Raw genomic sequence first — 17,500 nt, 5'->3', positions numbered from 1 at the left:
CCTAACCTCACTCCAAACCTTCTGCCTAACCTTAACCCTAACCCTAACCCTAACCTCACTCCAAACCTTCTGCCTAACCTTAACCCTAACCCTAACCTCACTCCAAACCTTCTGCCTAACCTTAACCCTAACCCTAACCTCACTCCAAACCTTCTGCCTAACCTTAACCCTAACCCTAACCTCACTCCAAACCTTCTGCCTAACCTTAACCCTAACCCTAACCCTAACCTCACTCCAAACCTTCTGCCTAACCTTAACCCTAACCCTAACCTCACTCCAAACCTTCTGCCTAACCTTAACCCTAACCCTAACCTCACTCCAAACCTTCTGCCTAACCTTAACCCTAACCCTAATCCTAACCCTAACCTCCCTCCGAACCTTAACCCTAACCCTAATCCTAACCCTAACCTCCCTCCGAACCTTAACCCTAACCCTAATCCTAACCCTAACCTCACTCCGAACCTTATGCCTAACCCTAATCCTAAATTAAGACAAAATAGCTAATTTACTTCCTTGTTATTCTGACGATATAGCGACAGAGTGAGAATGGAAGACACTGGGCTGGCCTGCTCTCCCTGGGCTGGCCTGCTCTCCCTGGACTGGTCTGCTCTCCCTGGGCTGGCCTGCTCTCCCTGGGCTGGTCTGCTCTCCCTGGGCTGGCTGGCTCTCCCTGGGCTGGCCTGCTCTCCCTGGGCTGGCCTGCTCTCCCTGGGCTGGCCTGCTCTCCCTGGGCTGGCCTGCTGTCCCTGGGCTGGTCTGCTCTCCCTGGACTGGCCTGCTCTCCCTGGGCTGGCCTGCTCTCCCTGGAGCTGGATGAGGGACCTAGTCTGGATTTACATTTTACATTTTTGACATTTAGCAGACGCTTTTATCCAAAGCGACTTACCAGGTGCCATTGGCAGTCACAATGCTAGAAATTTTTAGGATTATTATTTTTTTTTTTCTTTTAATTTATTTTATTATTAACATTAGAGGAACTGTACAGAGGGGGGATGAAGAGGTCTTTAGGAGGGACAGTCAAGATGTAGCCTGAAGAGACAGGTCTTCAATCTACGGCGGAAGATAGGTAGTGACTCTGCAGTCCTGACAGCAGTGGGAAGCTCATTCCACCACCAGGGCGCCAAGACAGTGAAAATATCAGTGTAAAGAATGATGATTACTGTTGCTTGGCTAAATCCTCCAACTTGTGGTTTGTGGTTCTTTCGGTCAAATGAATCAGGGGAGGCTGGTGGAGGTAGAAATCGGAGGACAGGCTCATTGTAATGCATGGAGTGGAATGAGGAATGTCATCAAACACAGTACACGGACACGTGTATTTGATACCATTCCTTATTCCATTCCATACATTACAATGAGCCCGTCCTCCGATTTCTACCTCCACCAGCCTCCCCTGAAATGAATACAGCGCACCACGAGAATGATGAGGAGACAAGCATTTTTAGACTATTCCAAGTAAAGTATCAAGTAAACAAGTATCAATGTTTATGATGTACATTTAACAAACCAATCAACGATCAAAAGAACACAAGCCTTTGCTTCCTGTTCTATGGCAGTTTTATCCCCCTTAATCCCTGCCAGGTTTAATGGCATGTGCTGCCACCGTGTGTTGAAATAATGATGGTGCAGTAAATTAAATTGTATGCGGGGCGTTCAGTGGCGTAGCACACTACGGCGCATACCATGTCATCCCAGGGTCCCTGGTTCGGTTCCGGCCATCGACATATCCTGCATGAAGTTTGGAATCGAATTTCATGCAACTCTTTTTTGTCAATGTACTTACTCTTCATATACCCATCCCTTTAAACCTGATTATGCATGTTTATATTCAACATGGATTTTCTCATGGATTCTCTCTCTCTCACACACGCACGCGCACGCACGCACGCACGCACACACACACACACACACACACACACACACACACACACACACACACACACACATACACTCTGATCACTGGACCCCTTGCAAGGGGTATTGACTTTTACAAATCAATCACAATGGTTGAGGTTGCACAGAGGTTTGATGTCTGGTGAGGTAATTTGTCATTAAGATGGACAGCATCTACACACTAAAACACATATATTGAACAGAGATACACACTAATAATTGATATTTCAGGATAAAGCAATAAAACCACAAAAAAAGAGACAGCCTTCAGTCAGTACACAGATCACATCATTGGAGGCTGGTGGAGGCAGAAATCGGAGGACGGGTTCATTGTAATGCATGTAATGGAATAAGGAATGGTATCAGACACGTGTTCAGTCCTCCGATTTCTACCTCCTCCAGCCTCCTCTGGTTCACATACTGTACCATCAGATTCAACAGGTTGTAATGAACCAAAACAACCAGCAGAGGTCCCACTTTACGCTCTAACAACAGTTGGCTTCGGGTAACAAGGCCAGTAAGACACCAGCTGATCTGTAAATCAATTCAAATAAAATCAAGAAGAAGTAGGCCCAGATATGCTTTAGATGTACACTGCTGATAGGCTTCATATACATTTTTGTTTATTTTGTATGAATATGATATTGGAAAATGTCAATGACTACATTGTGGACATATTGTAGACTCCAGGGGGGGGTTGGCTCAGCGCCTGAAAGTGACATTATCTGTTTATTTCAATGATATGAATACATACACTTATTTCTAAACATTGCGGTAGGAACTATTCTAACAAAATCATGTTCAAATGGCTTGAACTAAAATACGGTGTTTGTCAGAGCAGTGGCAGATCTTCTGGTCTAAATCTACAGTCAGTAAATGTTAAACATCCTCTTATGCCAGATGTAGCAAGAGTGAACTAAGATGAACTCTGCAAACCTGCCAACTAAGATGTTTCACTGCATCTGCCCTGTAGTTCATCTGCCCTGTAGTTCATCTGCCCTGTAGTTCACCTGCCCTGTAGTTCATCTGCCCTGTAGTTCATCTGCCCTGTAGTTCACCTGCCCTGTAGTTCATCTGCCCTGTAGTTCATCTGCCCTGTAGTTCACCTGCCCTGTAGTTCATCTGCCCTGTAGTTCATCTGCCCTACAGTTCATCTGCCCTGTAGTTCATCTGCCCTGTAGTTCATCTGCCCTGTAGTTCACCTGCCCTGTAGTTCATCTGCCCTACAGTTCATCTGCCCTGTAGTTCATCTGCCCTGTAGTTCATCTGCCCTACAGTTCATCTGCCCTGTAGTTCATCTGCCCTGTAGTTCATCTGCCCTACAGTTCATCTGCCCTGTAGTTCATCTGCCCTACAGTTCATCTGCCCTATAGTTCATCTGCCCTATAGTTCATCTGCCCTGTAGTTCATCTGCCCTGTAGTTCATCTGCCCTGTAGTTCATCTGCCCTACAGTTCATCTGCCCTGTAGTTCATCTGCCCTACAGTTCATCTGCCCTGTAGTTCATCTGCCCTACAGTTCCCTGCATTAGGTTTGCTGTGGGCACGTGCATGTGTGTGTACGCGTGCACATGGGATAATTCCCATCCATTTCTTTTCAAGTTCAAAGGAAACCAACCGAGCAGTCCTCTTAACATAGCTCTTCTACTTCATTAAAACATCTAAGTTCATATAAACTCAGCTGCCCTCCTCCCTGTCCATGTGTGGTGCAATATCAGGAAACCCCAAGGGACTGTAACCTGAGAGCAACAAACCCCCCCTGAGGGAGAAGGGATGACTATCCATGTTGAATGCCACATCCAAGCTTGAGTACACAGCCAAACACTGTCCAGGCGAGTCCCTGCCTGGCCTGTGTGTCTCCACAATACATTCCCTCTCTGCCTTTTCTCCCTACTGAGCCACACTGAGCCAGTAACCCACTTAGCCTGAGTGATCCCAGCCCCCCCCCCCCCCCCCCCCCCACCCCACCCCAGACGTAAACAGAGCTAGCAGCAGCACGTGAGGACTTTTTCCTCTGTTTCATCCATTCACCCCTCCGCCACCCCCCCCCCCCCCTCAGCCCTCCATGTGCGCAGCAGATGCCGCGGTAGTCTCCTTGCTAGTCTCCTTGCTAGTCTCTGCGCTAGTCTCTGCGCTAGTCTCTGCGCTAGTCTCTGCGCTAGTCTCTGCGCTAGTCTCCGCTACCTCTCTGGCTGGCTCTATTCTGAGCCGAGGCTGAGGCTTGACGCACGCCAGGGCTTGAGCAACGGCTCAGTGATGCTGCTAGCTAGCATGCATGCTGCTGCTGTTTGCTGAAGCTGCTGTACTGACACATAACCCCCCCCCCCCCAGTTGCTGCCGGGGAGGGATAGAAATGGCAGTACGATCTCAGTGATGGTGGCTAACGTTGGAGTGGATTAAGTTCCATTCTTAAGGGTTCATGGTAGTGCCACTGCCAGATCCATCGCACGAGATCTGTCCTAGCCCTAACCCTAGCCCTAACTCTAGCCCTAACCCTAGCCCTAACCCCAGCCCTAACCCAAGGTGTGGAGTGTGAAATGTGCTGTCTAAACTAGCCTAGCTATTCCTTACACAATATGGAGTCTTCTGTTCCACTGACACATGTGAACACACTAAGTTTAGCTGTTTGGTAGAACAAATGGTATAGCTATCTATAGCTAGCTGGCTTACAGTGGTGACGGCCAATGTTGGGAGATCAAACCGAGGGTAACACTGTCCTGGGGGGGTTTATTCAGGACATTAGGCCGCAACCTCAACAATGAAAGTGACATTGTCTGTTTATTTCAGTGATATTCTCTGAATACACTGAAACAAAGCCCTCTGTTCGTTAAGGAGATGCAAAACAATATGCCACACTCAGACAGTAATTTGTGTGTAGGTGTAAACTTGGGGAATACAATCCATGTGCTGCTGGTGAACCTTCTCAATGTGTGAGGAGCAGGGCTCAAACTGGTTTCCCACACGGAAGACACAAGCGCCTGCCAACTAGGCCAAAGACCACAGCGTTTCCCTGTCCATACAGTCCTCAAAGGCCTCACAGGGTAATTTGAATCTCTTTAGACGGTCAATGGTATCCTAATATATACACTCACCAAGCACTTTACTAGGAACACCATATTAATACTGGGTAGGGCCTCTCTTTGCTCTCAAAACAGCCTCAATTCTTCGTGGCATTGATTCCACAAGATGTTGGAAACATTCCTTTGAGATTCTGGTCCATGATGACATGATTGCATCACACAATTCCTGCAGATTTTTCAGGTGCACTTTCAAGCTGTGAATCTCCCGTTTTACCAGATCCCAAAGGTGTTCTATTGGATTCAGATCTGGTGACTGGGAAGGCCACTGAAGAACACTGAACTCATTGTCATGTTCATGAAACTAGTTTGAGATTTGTGACATGGTGCATTATCATGCTGGAAGTAGCCATTAGAAGATGGGTAAATTGTGGCCATGAAGGGATGCACATGGTCAGCAACAATACTCAAATAGGCTGTGGCATTCAAGCGATGATTGATTGGTATTAACGGGCCCAAAGTGTGCCAAGAAAACATTCCCCACACCATTACACCACCTCCACCATGAGAAGGTGTACAGGTGTTCCTAATAAAGTGTTCGGTGAGTGTAAATGCCTAATCAAAATGAAATGTAAACATAAACCCAAGCTTTCATGTGTATGTTTGTGTTTCAGTCCTGGTGTATCTTTGAGTGAAGGACCTCGGACAAATCAAGCCAACATATGTCCACCACATATGTATTTGCGGTCACACGTGTAAACTACTGTCCATTGCAGCGCAAACCCCCAATTTCTTCCCGGAAACAAACTCAACCGTGTTTGGTCGAGCGGAGCGCACTAGTGCCGAGTTTCGTCGGTGACGTCTGTCGCCAGTTCCCGCCCCATTCAGTCATCGCCCTGTGCTTTGCTGCATAGACCGCGCAGCAACCTGCATCAACCCAGGCGGAATTTCACTTTCTTATCCATCATCGCTATGGGAATTATACCATTCTTTCAGAACCAAGCTCTCATCCCGTACTATCTGAAACCAGTCCATTTCGAGACACAGACTATAAAAACTGCCGGTTGAAGGGGAAGACCAGCAGTAGTTTTTATAATTGCCTTATACAGTACAGCATTTCTACAATATGGTACGGGTGTCCTGCTGCTGATGCGGAGATGATGTACCACCTTTTGAGATGAGAAGTAACATTTCCTCTGATCTGGAAATGGGCATTTTTTAAGTTGATCTGACTCTTTTTTGGGATAAAATGATCGGGAAGATGTCTGTGATCTGTATGTCCGTGGCGGTGAGTACCCGGCACCTTTGTGTCCGGTTTTATTCGTTTTATTCTAAGGATTCTCCTCGGCCGGCAGGTTCTCGATTTAAAGCGACAGCGCCTATTTTTTGCGTTTTTACTTTGTCCCGATCTAAACTTATCTGTAATTATCTAACTACGAGAGATGTTGATAACTTTAATTGTTTTACCATTCATTCGTCTCCCATTGACACATTTGTTATATGTTGATTAAGGAAAAAAATCAGAACCACAAAATACCTATAGATAGAACAGCGTGGAAGGATGGAGAACAATAGGACTCAGAAATCTTTTGTTTGACCAATGAGAAAGCCACATTGTTTACCATAGCCAGCCTACCTGTACAGTACATGCGAATCACAGCTCTTATTGCAACAGACAGGTACATGTTTTACCAATGTATCAATGTTTCACTGTTACATCCGTCTTTTTAAAAGCCCTGCGGTAAACCATTCGGCGTTGGGCAGTGTCTCTGAGTTCATATGCAGTAGTGTCTGCTGGAATCATCCCATACATCATCCCATCCCATCCCATCCTTTGTTGTCCACATAGTGAAAAGAAGTAGTGACTGCTTTTGGAATTCTGTTTGTCAGTGTGTCTTGCCCCACCTTGCCTCCATCCTATTTAAACACTTCTATTCCAGTGGTGTTCTCATTTATGCATAGATATGTGTATTTTCGTCTGATATTGACGGTTCAGATTCACGACATGGACTGGAGATACTTATGAATAAAACAGGATTAAGATAGGTAACAATATTAATATAGGAGCTGATTTGTGAGAAAATCGACTGTGCGTTTATCTATACATCCGTATGTGTATTTCTATGACTATCACACGTTTTAAGCACTTTAAACGGGGGGTATGCTATTGCTCCATCAAACGCTGCAGTCATGAACAGGGACTAATGCAGCCAACCTAGAATAATCGACCAGGGCTTCCTCCACATCATTGGCATCCACCGAACACCACAAATGGAACTATTCAACCAAATCAGATTTTTTCTTCCCCCCCTAAACCGTACCTACATGTCGATTGTATGTTTGCCCAACCCCCCCCACCACCCCACCCCCCCCACCCTGTTTGTGTTGTTGGCAGCACATTCTGACATTAGCACGAATATTCTTCATGATTCTTCATTGGTCCATGAAGAACAGCTTCCCTCTCTGGCCTTTGTCAGTGATAAATGAGCCATGGCTGCGTCCAAACAGACCCGGGCTCTGTGAGGGGAGCTGAGGCCCTTTTCTGCTGCTTCCCCTCTGCAGTTCCACGGCATGACATGTCGCAACAGGTGCCCCCGTTGTAGGGTTGTGTGTGTGCGTGTGTGTGTGTGTGTGTGTGTGTGTGTGTGTGTGTGTGCATGTGTGTGTGTGTGTGCGTGTTATCTACAGGGTAGTGAAGGGTAGCATCTTAAAGATCAATGTTGTCCAACAGAGACACACACACACACACACACACACACACACACACACACACACATGCACATAAACACATATGCACATAAACACACACACACGCACAGGCGCATACACACAAACACACAGACACACAGACACTCAAGCACACAGACACAAACACACACACACACACACACACACACCCCTACATAATCGTAGCTCTGTTACAGCATACTGCCGTCTTAGTCCTGTCCTCTGACATGGACAGCGCAGGATGTGTTAATCTGGATGTGCAGGTGACGCTCGGGACTCTGAGCCTGACAACAATGGAATGCATCATGTCCCTGCACATGCATGTGAGGTTATTTTGAGAAGATGCTGGCATATGTATTAATACACCCACCAAAGGACTGTCCCTCCATATCCCCTATCAGATGTCCTGTGGTGGAAGGTTTCACTTGGCCTTTGTGTGTTAGGCTGGTCCTGGATCTGCCTGCGAATGCAACCTGCATGGCGTGGGAGGTGTTGATTAACTTCAGGACGTGCACACACACGGACACACGGACACAAACACACACACACGCACGCACGCACGGACACAAACACACACACACACACACACACGTGTCGTTACTGTATTAAGTGGTGCACTTGACCCCATGGCCCATAACTTACATGACTGCATTTACAACCTTGTGTCACATGTCCACAAGTCCAGAACACTCGAGGTGAAGATCGATCAGAAACATCATCATCACACGGAGGGGAGAAAGTGAACGAATGTTCCGGTTCCACGAGTTACCGAGGCATGTTGATTTGAAAACCCATTGGCTAATGGGTTCCTTTGTGTTGCTAAGAGGCCCCTGTCACCGTGTCTTGGGCGGGCCTGTTGTTGCTGGAGGTTGAGTTACAGAGTGTTGCAGTCGGTTTCTGCTGAGTCGAACACTCTCTCCCTCTCTCCAGAAACCAACCAGCACTGCAGTAGTGGCACACCATAACCCCCACCCCCCCACCCCCCTCCGGCTCTCCCTCCCTGCCCGATGCCCAACCCTTCCCTTCCTTTCCTCTTCTCCTGTGTCCTTCACTCAGGGAGGGGGGCAGAGGCATCCTGATATCACTAGCACTGACGAGGGGATGGGGGGGGGGGGGGGAGGAGGGGGGGGGGGGACTGGGGCTTAGCACCAAATTAATGTAATGTATATAACTAAGTCATCGCTAGGTCACTAGCATGACTGTGGTGTTTTCTGTCTGCAGATTTAAATACATATCAGTTGTCATGGAGAATGTATCTGAAATCAGATTTTGTTTGGCTGTTTTGATACGTCTGCAGATTTGTGATCAACAGTATGAAAATTGAAATACTATATCCTAAATTGGGGAAAAAACTTACTTGATTTAATATCGGATTGTGTCATTCATTTTCTCCTACTGCCCTTTGTAGATTGAGGCATGCCTGTTATGAAATTCTGAGAACCAGGGGAGGCTGGTGGAGGTAGAAAATCGGAGGACGGGCTCATCGTAATGCATGGAATGGAATGAGGAACGGTATCAAACACGGTAACAGAAAAAGGTATCAAACGCCCGTGTGCGGTACCGTTCCCCATTCCGTTCCCTGCATTACAATGAGCCCGTCCTCCGATTTCTACCTCCGCCAGCCTCCCCTGCTGTAAACGGTGGAGCCAGACTGAGAACAACAGCAGTTCTTTCCAGTGCTTCATGGCTAGCCGTCCGCAGCAGCCTCAGACAGCAGCAGTCCTTTGACAGGATGCCAACAGTGCGCTTTTCTTTTTTTTAAAACAACAGGCAATGCGGTGACACGCTCCTGCTCTTCTATCAGAAGGAAGGGACATTCACTCACTCACACACACACACACACACACACACACACACACACACACACACACACACACACACTCAGCAATTAGTCTGTGCAGTGACACGCGCCTGCTCTCCTATCTGAGTTGGAAGGAAGGGACATTCAATCACTCTCTCTCTCACACAGTAGACACACACACACACACACACACACACACACAAACTGTCAATACTCAGCACACTCCCCTCCCCCCCACACACACACACACACAGACACACACACACACACACACACACACACACACACACACACACACACACACACACACACACACACACACACAGACTCAGCAGACTGTCAATCCTCGGCAACCTGTCTGAGTCAACAAACCTCCGCCCTGCTGCAGTGGGTCACATGTTGGATATGACCAGTTGAACGCTTTCCTTCCTGTCTGTGGGTAAACAGGTGACACAGCATCTAGAGCCGGGACGCTGTGTCCCCGGTGACGTTCATCAGAAGCTAGGGTGTATCAGCTAAAGTGTTCTGTGGTTAATGATGTAGACACACACACACACACACAACTACACACACACTCACACACACACACAACTACACACACACACACACACAGACACACACACACACACACACACCTCACTACATACATTCACACACACACACACACACACACACACACACACCTCACTGCATACATTCACACACACACGACACACGGATCATGTAGAGACTTGGGGAATAACTTATGTATGTACTCTCCTGTAAATAAATAAAAATAAATAAATCTTCCTTTCTTCTAGCATTGTGACTGCCTATGGCCCTAACCCCTAACCCCTAACCCCTAACCCCTAACCCTAACTCTGGTCTGAGCATTGATTACTGTATCTTGTGATGACTGGTGGATAGATGATTCACTTACTTAAACAAATGTATTTGTTGTAAGTCCCTTTGGATAAAGGCGTCTGCTAAATGTAAAAATGTAAATGTATGTAATGTAACTCCCGCCCAGGCATCACTGATCAACTGAAATGCATCCATTCCTGCTGATGGCTGAGACTCATTTGACCACGTAATGATGGGAACTCTTATGAGAGTCCAGAAGGGGAGATGCTTCGCTGGGTGTTGTAGAGGTGGAGTCCCCAGAGCAAACCTGCGTCCAGATAGTATTTGAATGTTTTCAAATACTTTGAGCACAGCAATTAGTCTGTGCAGCCTGTTTGAGCCTGCCTGGATTGTCAGATGGGCGGGGTTTGAGCGTTTGGGACTGTTCCATTGGTTCCATGAGGCCAGGCACACTCAATCAAGCACCGCAAAGTATTTGAAATGATTTCAAATACTATTTGAGCCCATAGCCGGGCCTGGGAAGAGGACTAACTGAACCCTGGGGCCTCAGTAGAGGATCAAGCAATGCCATCATTGTCCCGGCATTGTCCCGGCATTGTCCTAGCATCAGCAGAATTCTCCCCTTCACGTGGCTGCGTGACTTCAAACCCATGTTTATTCTGTTGGTTTGGTCTGTATGGGTCGGCAAGCAGGCTGTGTGGGAAAAGCTCTAATCTCTATTCATGTTCAGAACAGTTCAGCACCCCCCTCCTCCCCTCCTCCCCTCCTCCCCTCCTCCCCTCTCCCTTCGGACCTCCTCCCCTCCTCCCCTCCTCCCTCTCCCTTCGGCCCTCCTCTCCCCCTCCTCTCCTCCCCTCCTCCCCCCCTCCTCTCCTCCCCTCCTCCCCTCCTCCCCTCTCCCTTCGGACCTCCTCCCCCCCTCCCCTCCTCCCCTCCTCCCCTCTCCCTCTCCCTCTGAAAGGCTCCTGGTCTCCACATCACTTCACAGTGAGCAACACGTGCGTCTCAGCCAAACTGGGAGCTGCACTGCGGAGGAGCGCTTCCAATGAGATGCACTGAGAATAATAACGTTGGCTTGGGGGTGGTTTTTTTTGGGAGGGGGGGGGGGGGCAACATAATTCTGTCTTTAAATATTTGAGATCTGTTATTATGTGCAACAAAGACCGGCGGGGTTTGAACACGGGTCTCCTGCACACCACAACTCTGGCTTAGCCTTGGGGGGGAGGAGGGGGGGGGAGGTTAGGTTGGGGGGGGGGGGGGGGGGGGGCTGGGTTGGGCTGGGTTGGGGTGCTGAAAGAGACGGTTACACAACTACCAGCTAAACGAGGCTGTTGGAGGTTCTCTGTGAGGTCTGCAGTGCCAGTGTCAGTGCCAGTGTCAGTGCCAGTGCCAGTGTGTGTAAAAGCAGTAAAAGCACTCAGGAGTTTCCTCCCAAACTTTTTAACGGCTCTGTGCTTGGAGAGTGATGACGCAGCTCTCCCTGCTCTCTCGGAATATCGCAGCTTATTGCCTCAAACATCTTTTTTTGGGGGGGGGAATTTGCACCTTGGCGAAATTAAGGGAGAAAAACAGCCATTTCCTCTGCCTGCCCCCCCACCCCCCCTGCCCCCCCTCACCCATTTAAGTGAGGAAATAAAACATGTGGGCTACTATTAGAAATACGTTTTATGTAGAAAGTGAATTATGGCTCAACTGGATGTGAAAAACAAGGGAAGGAACGTAGTGGCTGTTCTCGTAGATGGCCTTTCACTACCATGGAAGCCATTCAAACCATAATCACTTCAGAATGGCAGTGTTTATGCTGGTGCTGAAGGGAAGCTTGTCAGCGAAAGTCATACGGAAGGTCACCTCAAATCAACACAACATTGTGCCTACTGTGCTTTTTCTGATTCGCCAGACTGCGTCTTGACGGAATCGTCCCTATGCGTTTTTTTTTTCCTTTCAGTGAAAACAGAAAAAAATCTTTACATTACATTATTTTAATCTCATGTCCCCAGTTATGTAAATATTTAAATGGAGAAACACAATCCTTTGGAACTTGTATTGTCCTGAAATATGACTACATTCACTTGACATTGAATTAGTTTTTTAATCAGTTAATTGCAACAGATTCTGTAAGACACTTTATAATACATTGATAACACCAAATTACCCTTGACAACAGGGAACCCCACCATTCTACATTCTGGTACAGTGACATCATAGACTGATCCATTCTGTAGTGATGTCACTGTGTGTAAGAATGACTCATGGCTCTGAGTGTAGCCATTGGCTCTCCAGCCATCTCCCTAGAGCAGGTGGTTTCCCATCCGGGAGATACAGTGACCAGTAAGACCGATGAGTCACTCATTACAAGGATGACTGTTGCCAGTTAGATTTAAGTGTGGCTTTTGTCTTTGCTGTGGTTGTTTTCAGGATCTAATATTGCTAATATTGAAAGTATTCTCTCATACTGAATATTTCTCTCATATTGAAAATATTCTCTCATACTGAATATTTCTCTCATATTGAAACTGTTCTCTCATATTGAAAATGCGATGTCTCTCATATTCAAAGTCCAACTAGGGACTGATGCTAAAAAATTAGCAAAAGCTAAAGCACGATGGTGCAATACAATATTTAATTATAATATAATATAGTATATGTCCTCCTCAAATAAACTATTATTATACAGTATAATGATATACTTTGCAAATAGTCAGAAGAAAACACTATACCGTAGGCCTCAAACTGGGAGTCTCTGTGTACTGGTTGTCTATTGTAATGGTATTATCTAAGACCAACACTGTCTCTGTTGTGGTTCCTGTCCTCAGCTGCTGTTCAGCGTGGCTGGGGCCATCTCTGCCCAGCCCCTGCCGTCCAGCCTGGGGGGCTCAGGAACAGAGCCCCTCTCTGCCCTCCACTACCACCACACGGACCCAGACACGGGCGCCCAGCTGGCGTGTGACAAATGCCCGGCGGGAACCTACGTCTCCAGACACTGCACGCCGGCCAGCGTGCGGGAGTGCAGTCCCTGCAGCGAGGGCACGTTCACGCGCCGAGAGAACGGCGTCCATCAATGCCACCGCTGCAGAGCGCCTTGCCCCGCCCCCCTCGTTGAGAAGGTCCCTTGCACGGCCACCTCGGACCGGGTGTGCGCCTGTCCTCCGGAAACCTTCGGCCAGCAGGGCGGCGACACCTGCAAGCCCCACTCCCTGTGCCGGCGCGGTGAGGGGGTGAAGAAGAAGGGCACCGAGGTGGAGGATGTACGCTGTAGGCCGTGCCCACGGGGGATGTACTCTGACGTGGCGTCGAGCGTCCTGAGGTGCAAGGCGCTCACAGACTGCCGGGCGCAGGGTCTGGACCTGCGGACAGCGGGCACCAGAGAAACGGACAGTGTCTGTGTCACCGCCACCGCGCCCCCCGCCGTGTCCCCCTCCGCCTCCTCTCCCACGACCCCCCTGGGACCTGCACAGTCTGCCTTCATCCAGGAGCCTTCATCTTCATCCTCCTCCTCATCCTCCTCCGCTGACCCTGCACATAGAGGTAAGGCATTGTCTCCATCAGGTGGAGGCTGGTGGAGGTAGAAATCGGAGGACGGGCTCATTGTAATGCTTGGAATGGAATGAGGAACACACGTGTCTTGATACCATTCCTTATTCCATTCCATGCATTACAATGGCCCATCCTCCGAATTCTACCTCCACCAGCCTCCCCTGGTCTCCATACCCATATCATCACTCTGGTGCTGTGGACTACTTCATGTTTCTATCCACTCTTACAAAAGAGTTTTTGCGAAAATACCCCTAGACATCACCTCAGACTCCAGGCCTCAAGGCTCCAGGTACCATTGACCTGCTGCAGTATGATCACTCTACACACTGTCTGTCTGCTTCTCTGTCCACCTGGGAGTTAGGCCAGCATGAAGTGTTTCAGTAAACAATGGCCCTAGACACCACCTCAAGAGACCTGAATGCCCCATTAAGAACATTTAGGGAAAAACACTCTGACGGTTGAAAGCCACTTTAGGCAAGGCCAGCCCAGCCAGGGAAAACATTCACAACAGCTATGCGTGTGGACGAGTCTAATGCTTGAAGACAAGCTGTCCCTAGACATGGGTGGTTTCCTCTGATTAGTCTGACACGTCATCAGATGTTGGCCACCAGTACCAGACATCAGCGATAAAGCAGCATGTCTGGTCTTGTCACAGACGACTCTGCTTTGGCAGAAAGACTTGTTGATGCTTTCACTCTGACACATCCTAGTAGACGACTCACTTCCTTGTTTTAGCCCGACGCGCAAAGTTCATCGGTCTGGTTGGGTAACATGCTGCATTGTTGTTCTATCAGGGGAGGCTGGTGGAGGTAGAAATTGGAGGACAGGCTCATTGTTTGATACCATTCCTCATTCTATTCCATGCATTGCAATGAGCCCGTCCTCCGAGTTCTCCCCCCACCATCCTCCCCTGTGCTCTACAGTATATACCAGTGTGTATATATAACACTAGTGTGTTAATACTCTTATGAGGGTAATAACAACATAACTACACAATGCTTTTGTAAAATGATACCCACTTATTCAAGGTATTTGCAATGACCGTACTTGTCCTGTTTGAAGCAGGGCAAGAAGAAGCAAGTGTGTATTTTGTGCTGTACAGACACGTGAGGGAGAAAGTAGTGTTTGCAGAGGTCAGGGTTTTTTTTCTTCCCAACTTGACTCACAGCCAAATGCTGTGTTACTGTCCATATTGACCGCGATCACGAAGGGATGTTTAATCGGGAACAGAAACACCATTCAAGTCAATAGTTCCTCCTTTTTCCACGAAACCACTGGTCTGCTGTGGATCCCAGGAAACCACAGATACATGTCAAATAGTTCTGTCCTCTGGAAAGTATGAAATCGGTTTTTTTGGTCTTCCGCAAATATGTTCTTTTGAGGGTTTTATTAGGGTCAAAGAAGATACCACATTCCTGAAAGGTTACAAGTTCCTACTGCCTCACAGATAATGTGTTCCAAGAAAACCATTTGTTTTGTGATTCCACAAGGAAGGACATTTTGAGACAATTGAAATAAACTCCTGACGTGTGTCACTTAAGAATGTAGCTATTCTAGACTAGGCAGCACAGCGATCTCCTCCTCCTTTTCTTCTTCCACTGCCTGGTGCTTTTGTTCACGGTTATGTCTGAGTTGTATTTCACAGCCACCTGTAGGAGGTCATTAATGCCAAGGCTGTTTGTTCTGGGCTGGAGATGGATGGCTTCTCACTTGGTTAACTTCCCCTCTCCTCTGTCTGTCATTGAGCAGCACCAGGGGGGGGGTTACCAGAGAGGCCTAGATGCAGGGCCCACTGTGTTTGACATTAGAATGTTCGGGGACGGGCCCCATGTCAATGACAAACGTTCCATGACAATCACCTTCTAATTCTAGAACGCACATTTAGAATGCCGCTGTCACCACAGAACGTTTGGTGCCAAGATGGAGGACGGTTAAACCAAACCCTGTCTGATCTGTCCTGTACACAGTATATGGCTCTGTGTGTTCTACATACTATAGAGATGACCATGTCTCAGCCTGTGTCCCCATCAATGGGGAGGGGAGGGAGGGGAGAGGGAGGGGTGGGTGGGGGAGAGGGAGAGAGAGGGGTGGGAGGGGGAGAGGGAGAGAGAGGGGTGGGAGGGGGAGGGGGAGAGGGAGAGAGAGGGGTGGGGGGAGGGGAGAGGGAGGGGAGGGAGGGGGAGAGGGAGAGAGAGGGGTGGGAGGGGGAGAAGGGGGTGATGGGGGGGGTCTGCCTGTTGCACAATCTGTGTGTACGAGGCGCCAACTGCGGACAGTATGCCCCGGTGGAATGGCGTGGCGTGCCAGGCAAACCCAGACCCGTCTGCGCCGAGAGCCGCGGAGATGCCGGTGCCGGCAAAACAGCTTGGTGTTGGATTACCTCTCTGTTGATCACTGGATCTGAGGGATTAATGAGGATCCAGGTGCCAATCCAGAAAGCATTCCCCTTATATGATCCTGCTATTAGAAAATGATAATCCCGTCACTGACCCGGGTTATTGAGTTCAGGGTCAGGGAGTTTTTACAGTATTGATCCTAGTTCTAGTGGCTGTAAACAAGGTAAACAAGGCTCGCCTATTGATTGATTTCACTGTTTGTTTGTGTGATAAAGTAGTCAACTGACATTGCATTTATTGTTTCTACTCTATTGCCCATATTTGGGAGGATATTAGCAATCAGATAAGGTCAATTCAATTTCATCTTTAAAGGATTAACGAGTTTATTTAGTTTGACTGGAGATGGTTTATGCTGTTGACCTTTGTAAAGTCAAATTCTGTCTTTTTCAACGTCCAAATCCATCTGGCGCCGGGACTGCAGCTGTAATGAAATCTGCTCTGGTTTTAATCTGACTACTATGGCAGCTGGATGAGCAATCTACTGTAGTGCTCATCTGTTGTGAGATTAGGACGGAGAGCACAACTGGAGTTGGGCGGGGCCCTGAGGGGAGACCTGGGCGGGGCCAGGATCAGGCCAGGGCGGGGCTGTTCCTGAGCTGTCGTGTGAAGCAGATTGCTTGAGGGATTAAAGTTTTACAATTCCTCCCTTCTGTTTTGTTGCCTGGGTTAAGCTCATCCTGAGAGTGAATTTAATTCTCTCTCTTTATCTTTACCCCCCTGCCCTTCTCTCTCTCTCTCTCTCTCTCTCTCTCTCTCTCTCCCTTCTCTCTCCTCCTATTTGGTGTGTCTGTGTGTGTGTGCGTGTGTGTGTGTGTGCTCTGTTTTGTGTGTGCCAGACACTTACAGTCTGTCAGCAGGCGGTGAGGAGGACTTGGAGCTCTCTCTGAGTGCTCTGGGGTCTCTGCCCAGCCCCAGCAGCAAAGACCCCAGCCTCGCCCTAGCAGTCACATCAGAGGACCGTCTGGAGGAGGACCACCATGCAGAGGCCCTAAACCTGGCCGCTGCCACGCCTGAGACCGGACCCAGGGAGGACCCGGCACGGACTCCCCCGCACCACAAGCACTCGCAGCTGGGCCGCGAGCACCACCGCACCCACCCTCACCCGACCGCCAACAAGCGAGCCATGGAGGGGGCGGAGGGCGTCGGGATGCGGGAGGGACAGGTGGGGGTGGTGGGACAGGTGGGGGTGGTGGGACAGAGCAGCCCGGGGGGGTACCGGCCCACGCGGAGGGGGTCCCCCCGACCGAGCGCACACACGCACTTTGACATCAACGAGCACCTCCCGTGGATGATC

At 48.7% G+C, this 17,500-nt stretch overlaps 1 protein-coding gene across 1 annotated transcript in view; it reads left to right on the top strand.

Moving 5' to 3' along the window:
- Positions 1–5,903: 5,903 nt before the first annotated feature.
- The window catches only part of tnfrsf21 (tumor necrosis factor receptor superfamily, member 21), a 28,914-nt gene continuing 17,317 nt past the window's right edge, over positions 5,904–17,500 (top strand). Inside the window, exons 1-3 of the mRNA XM_083688470.1 lie at positions 5,904–6,193; positions 13,090–13,801; positions 17,043–17,500. The exon at positions 17,043–17,500 is cut by the window's right edge and continues 181 nt beyond it. Coding sequence (XP_083544596.1) covers positions 6,155–6,193; positions 13,090–13,801; positions 17,043–17,500 — 1,209 coding nt within the window. The 5' untranslated portion in view covers positions 5,904–6,154. The remainder of the gene's footprint in view (positions 6,194–13,089; positions 13,802–17,042) is intronic.

Source organism: Argentina silus (genome assembly GCF_951799395.1).
Source record: "Argentina silus genome assembly, chromosome: 17".
NCBI lineage: Eukaryota > Metazoa > Chordata > Actinopteri > Argentiniformes > Argentinidae > Argentina > Argentina silus.
This window is presented reverse-complemented; position numbering and strand designations above follow the sequence as displayed.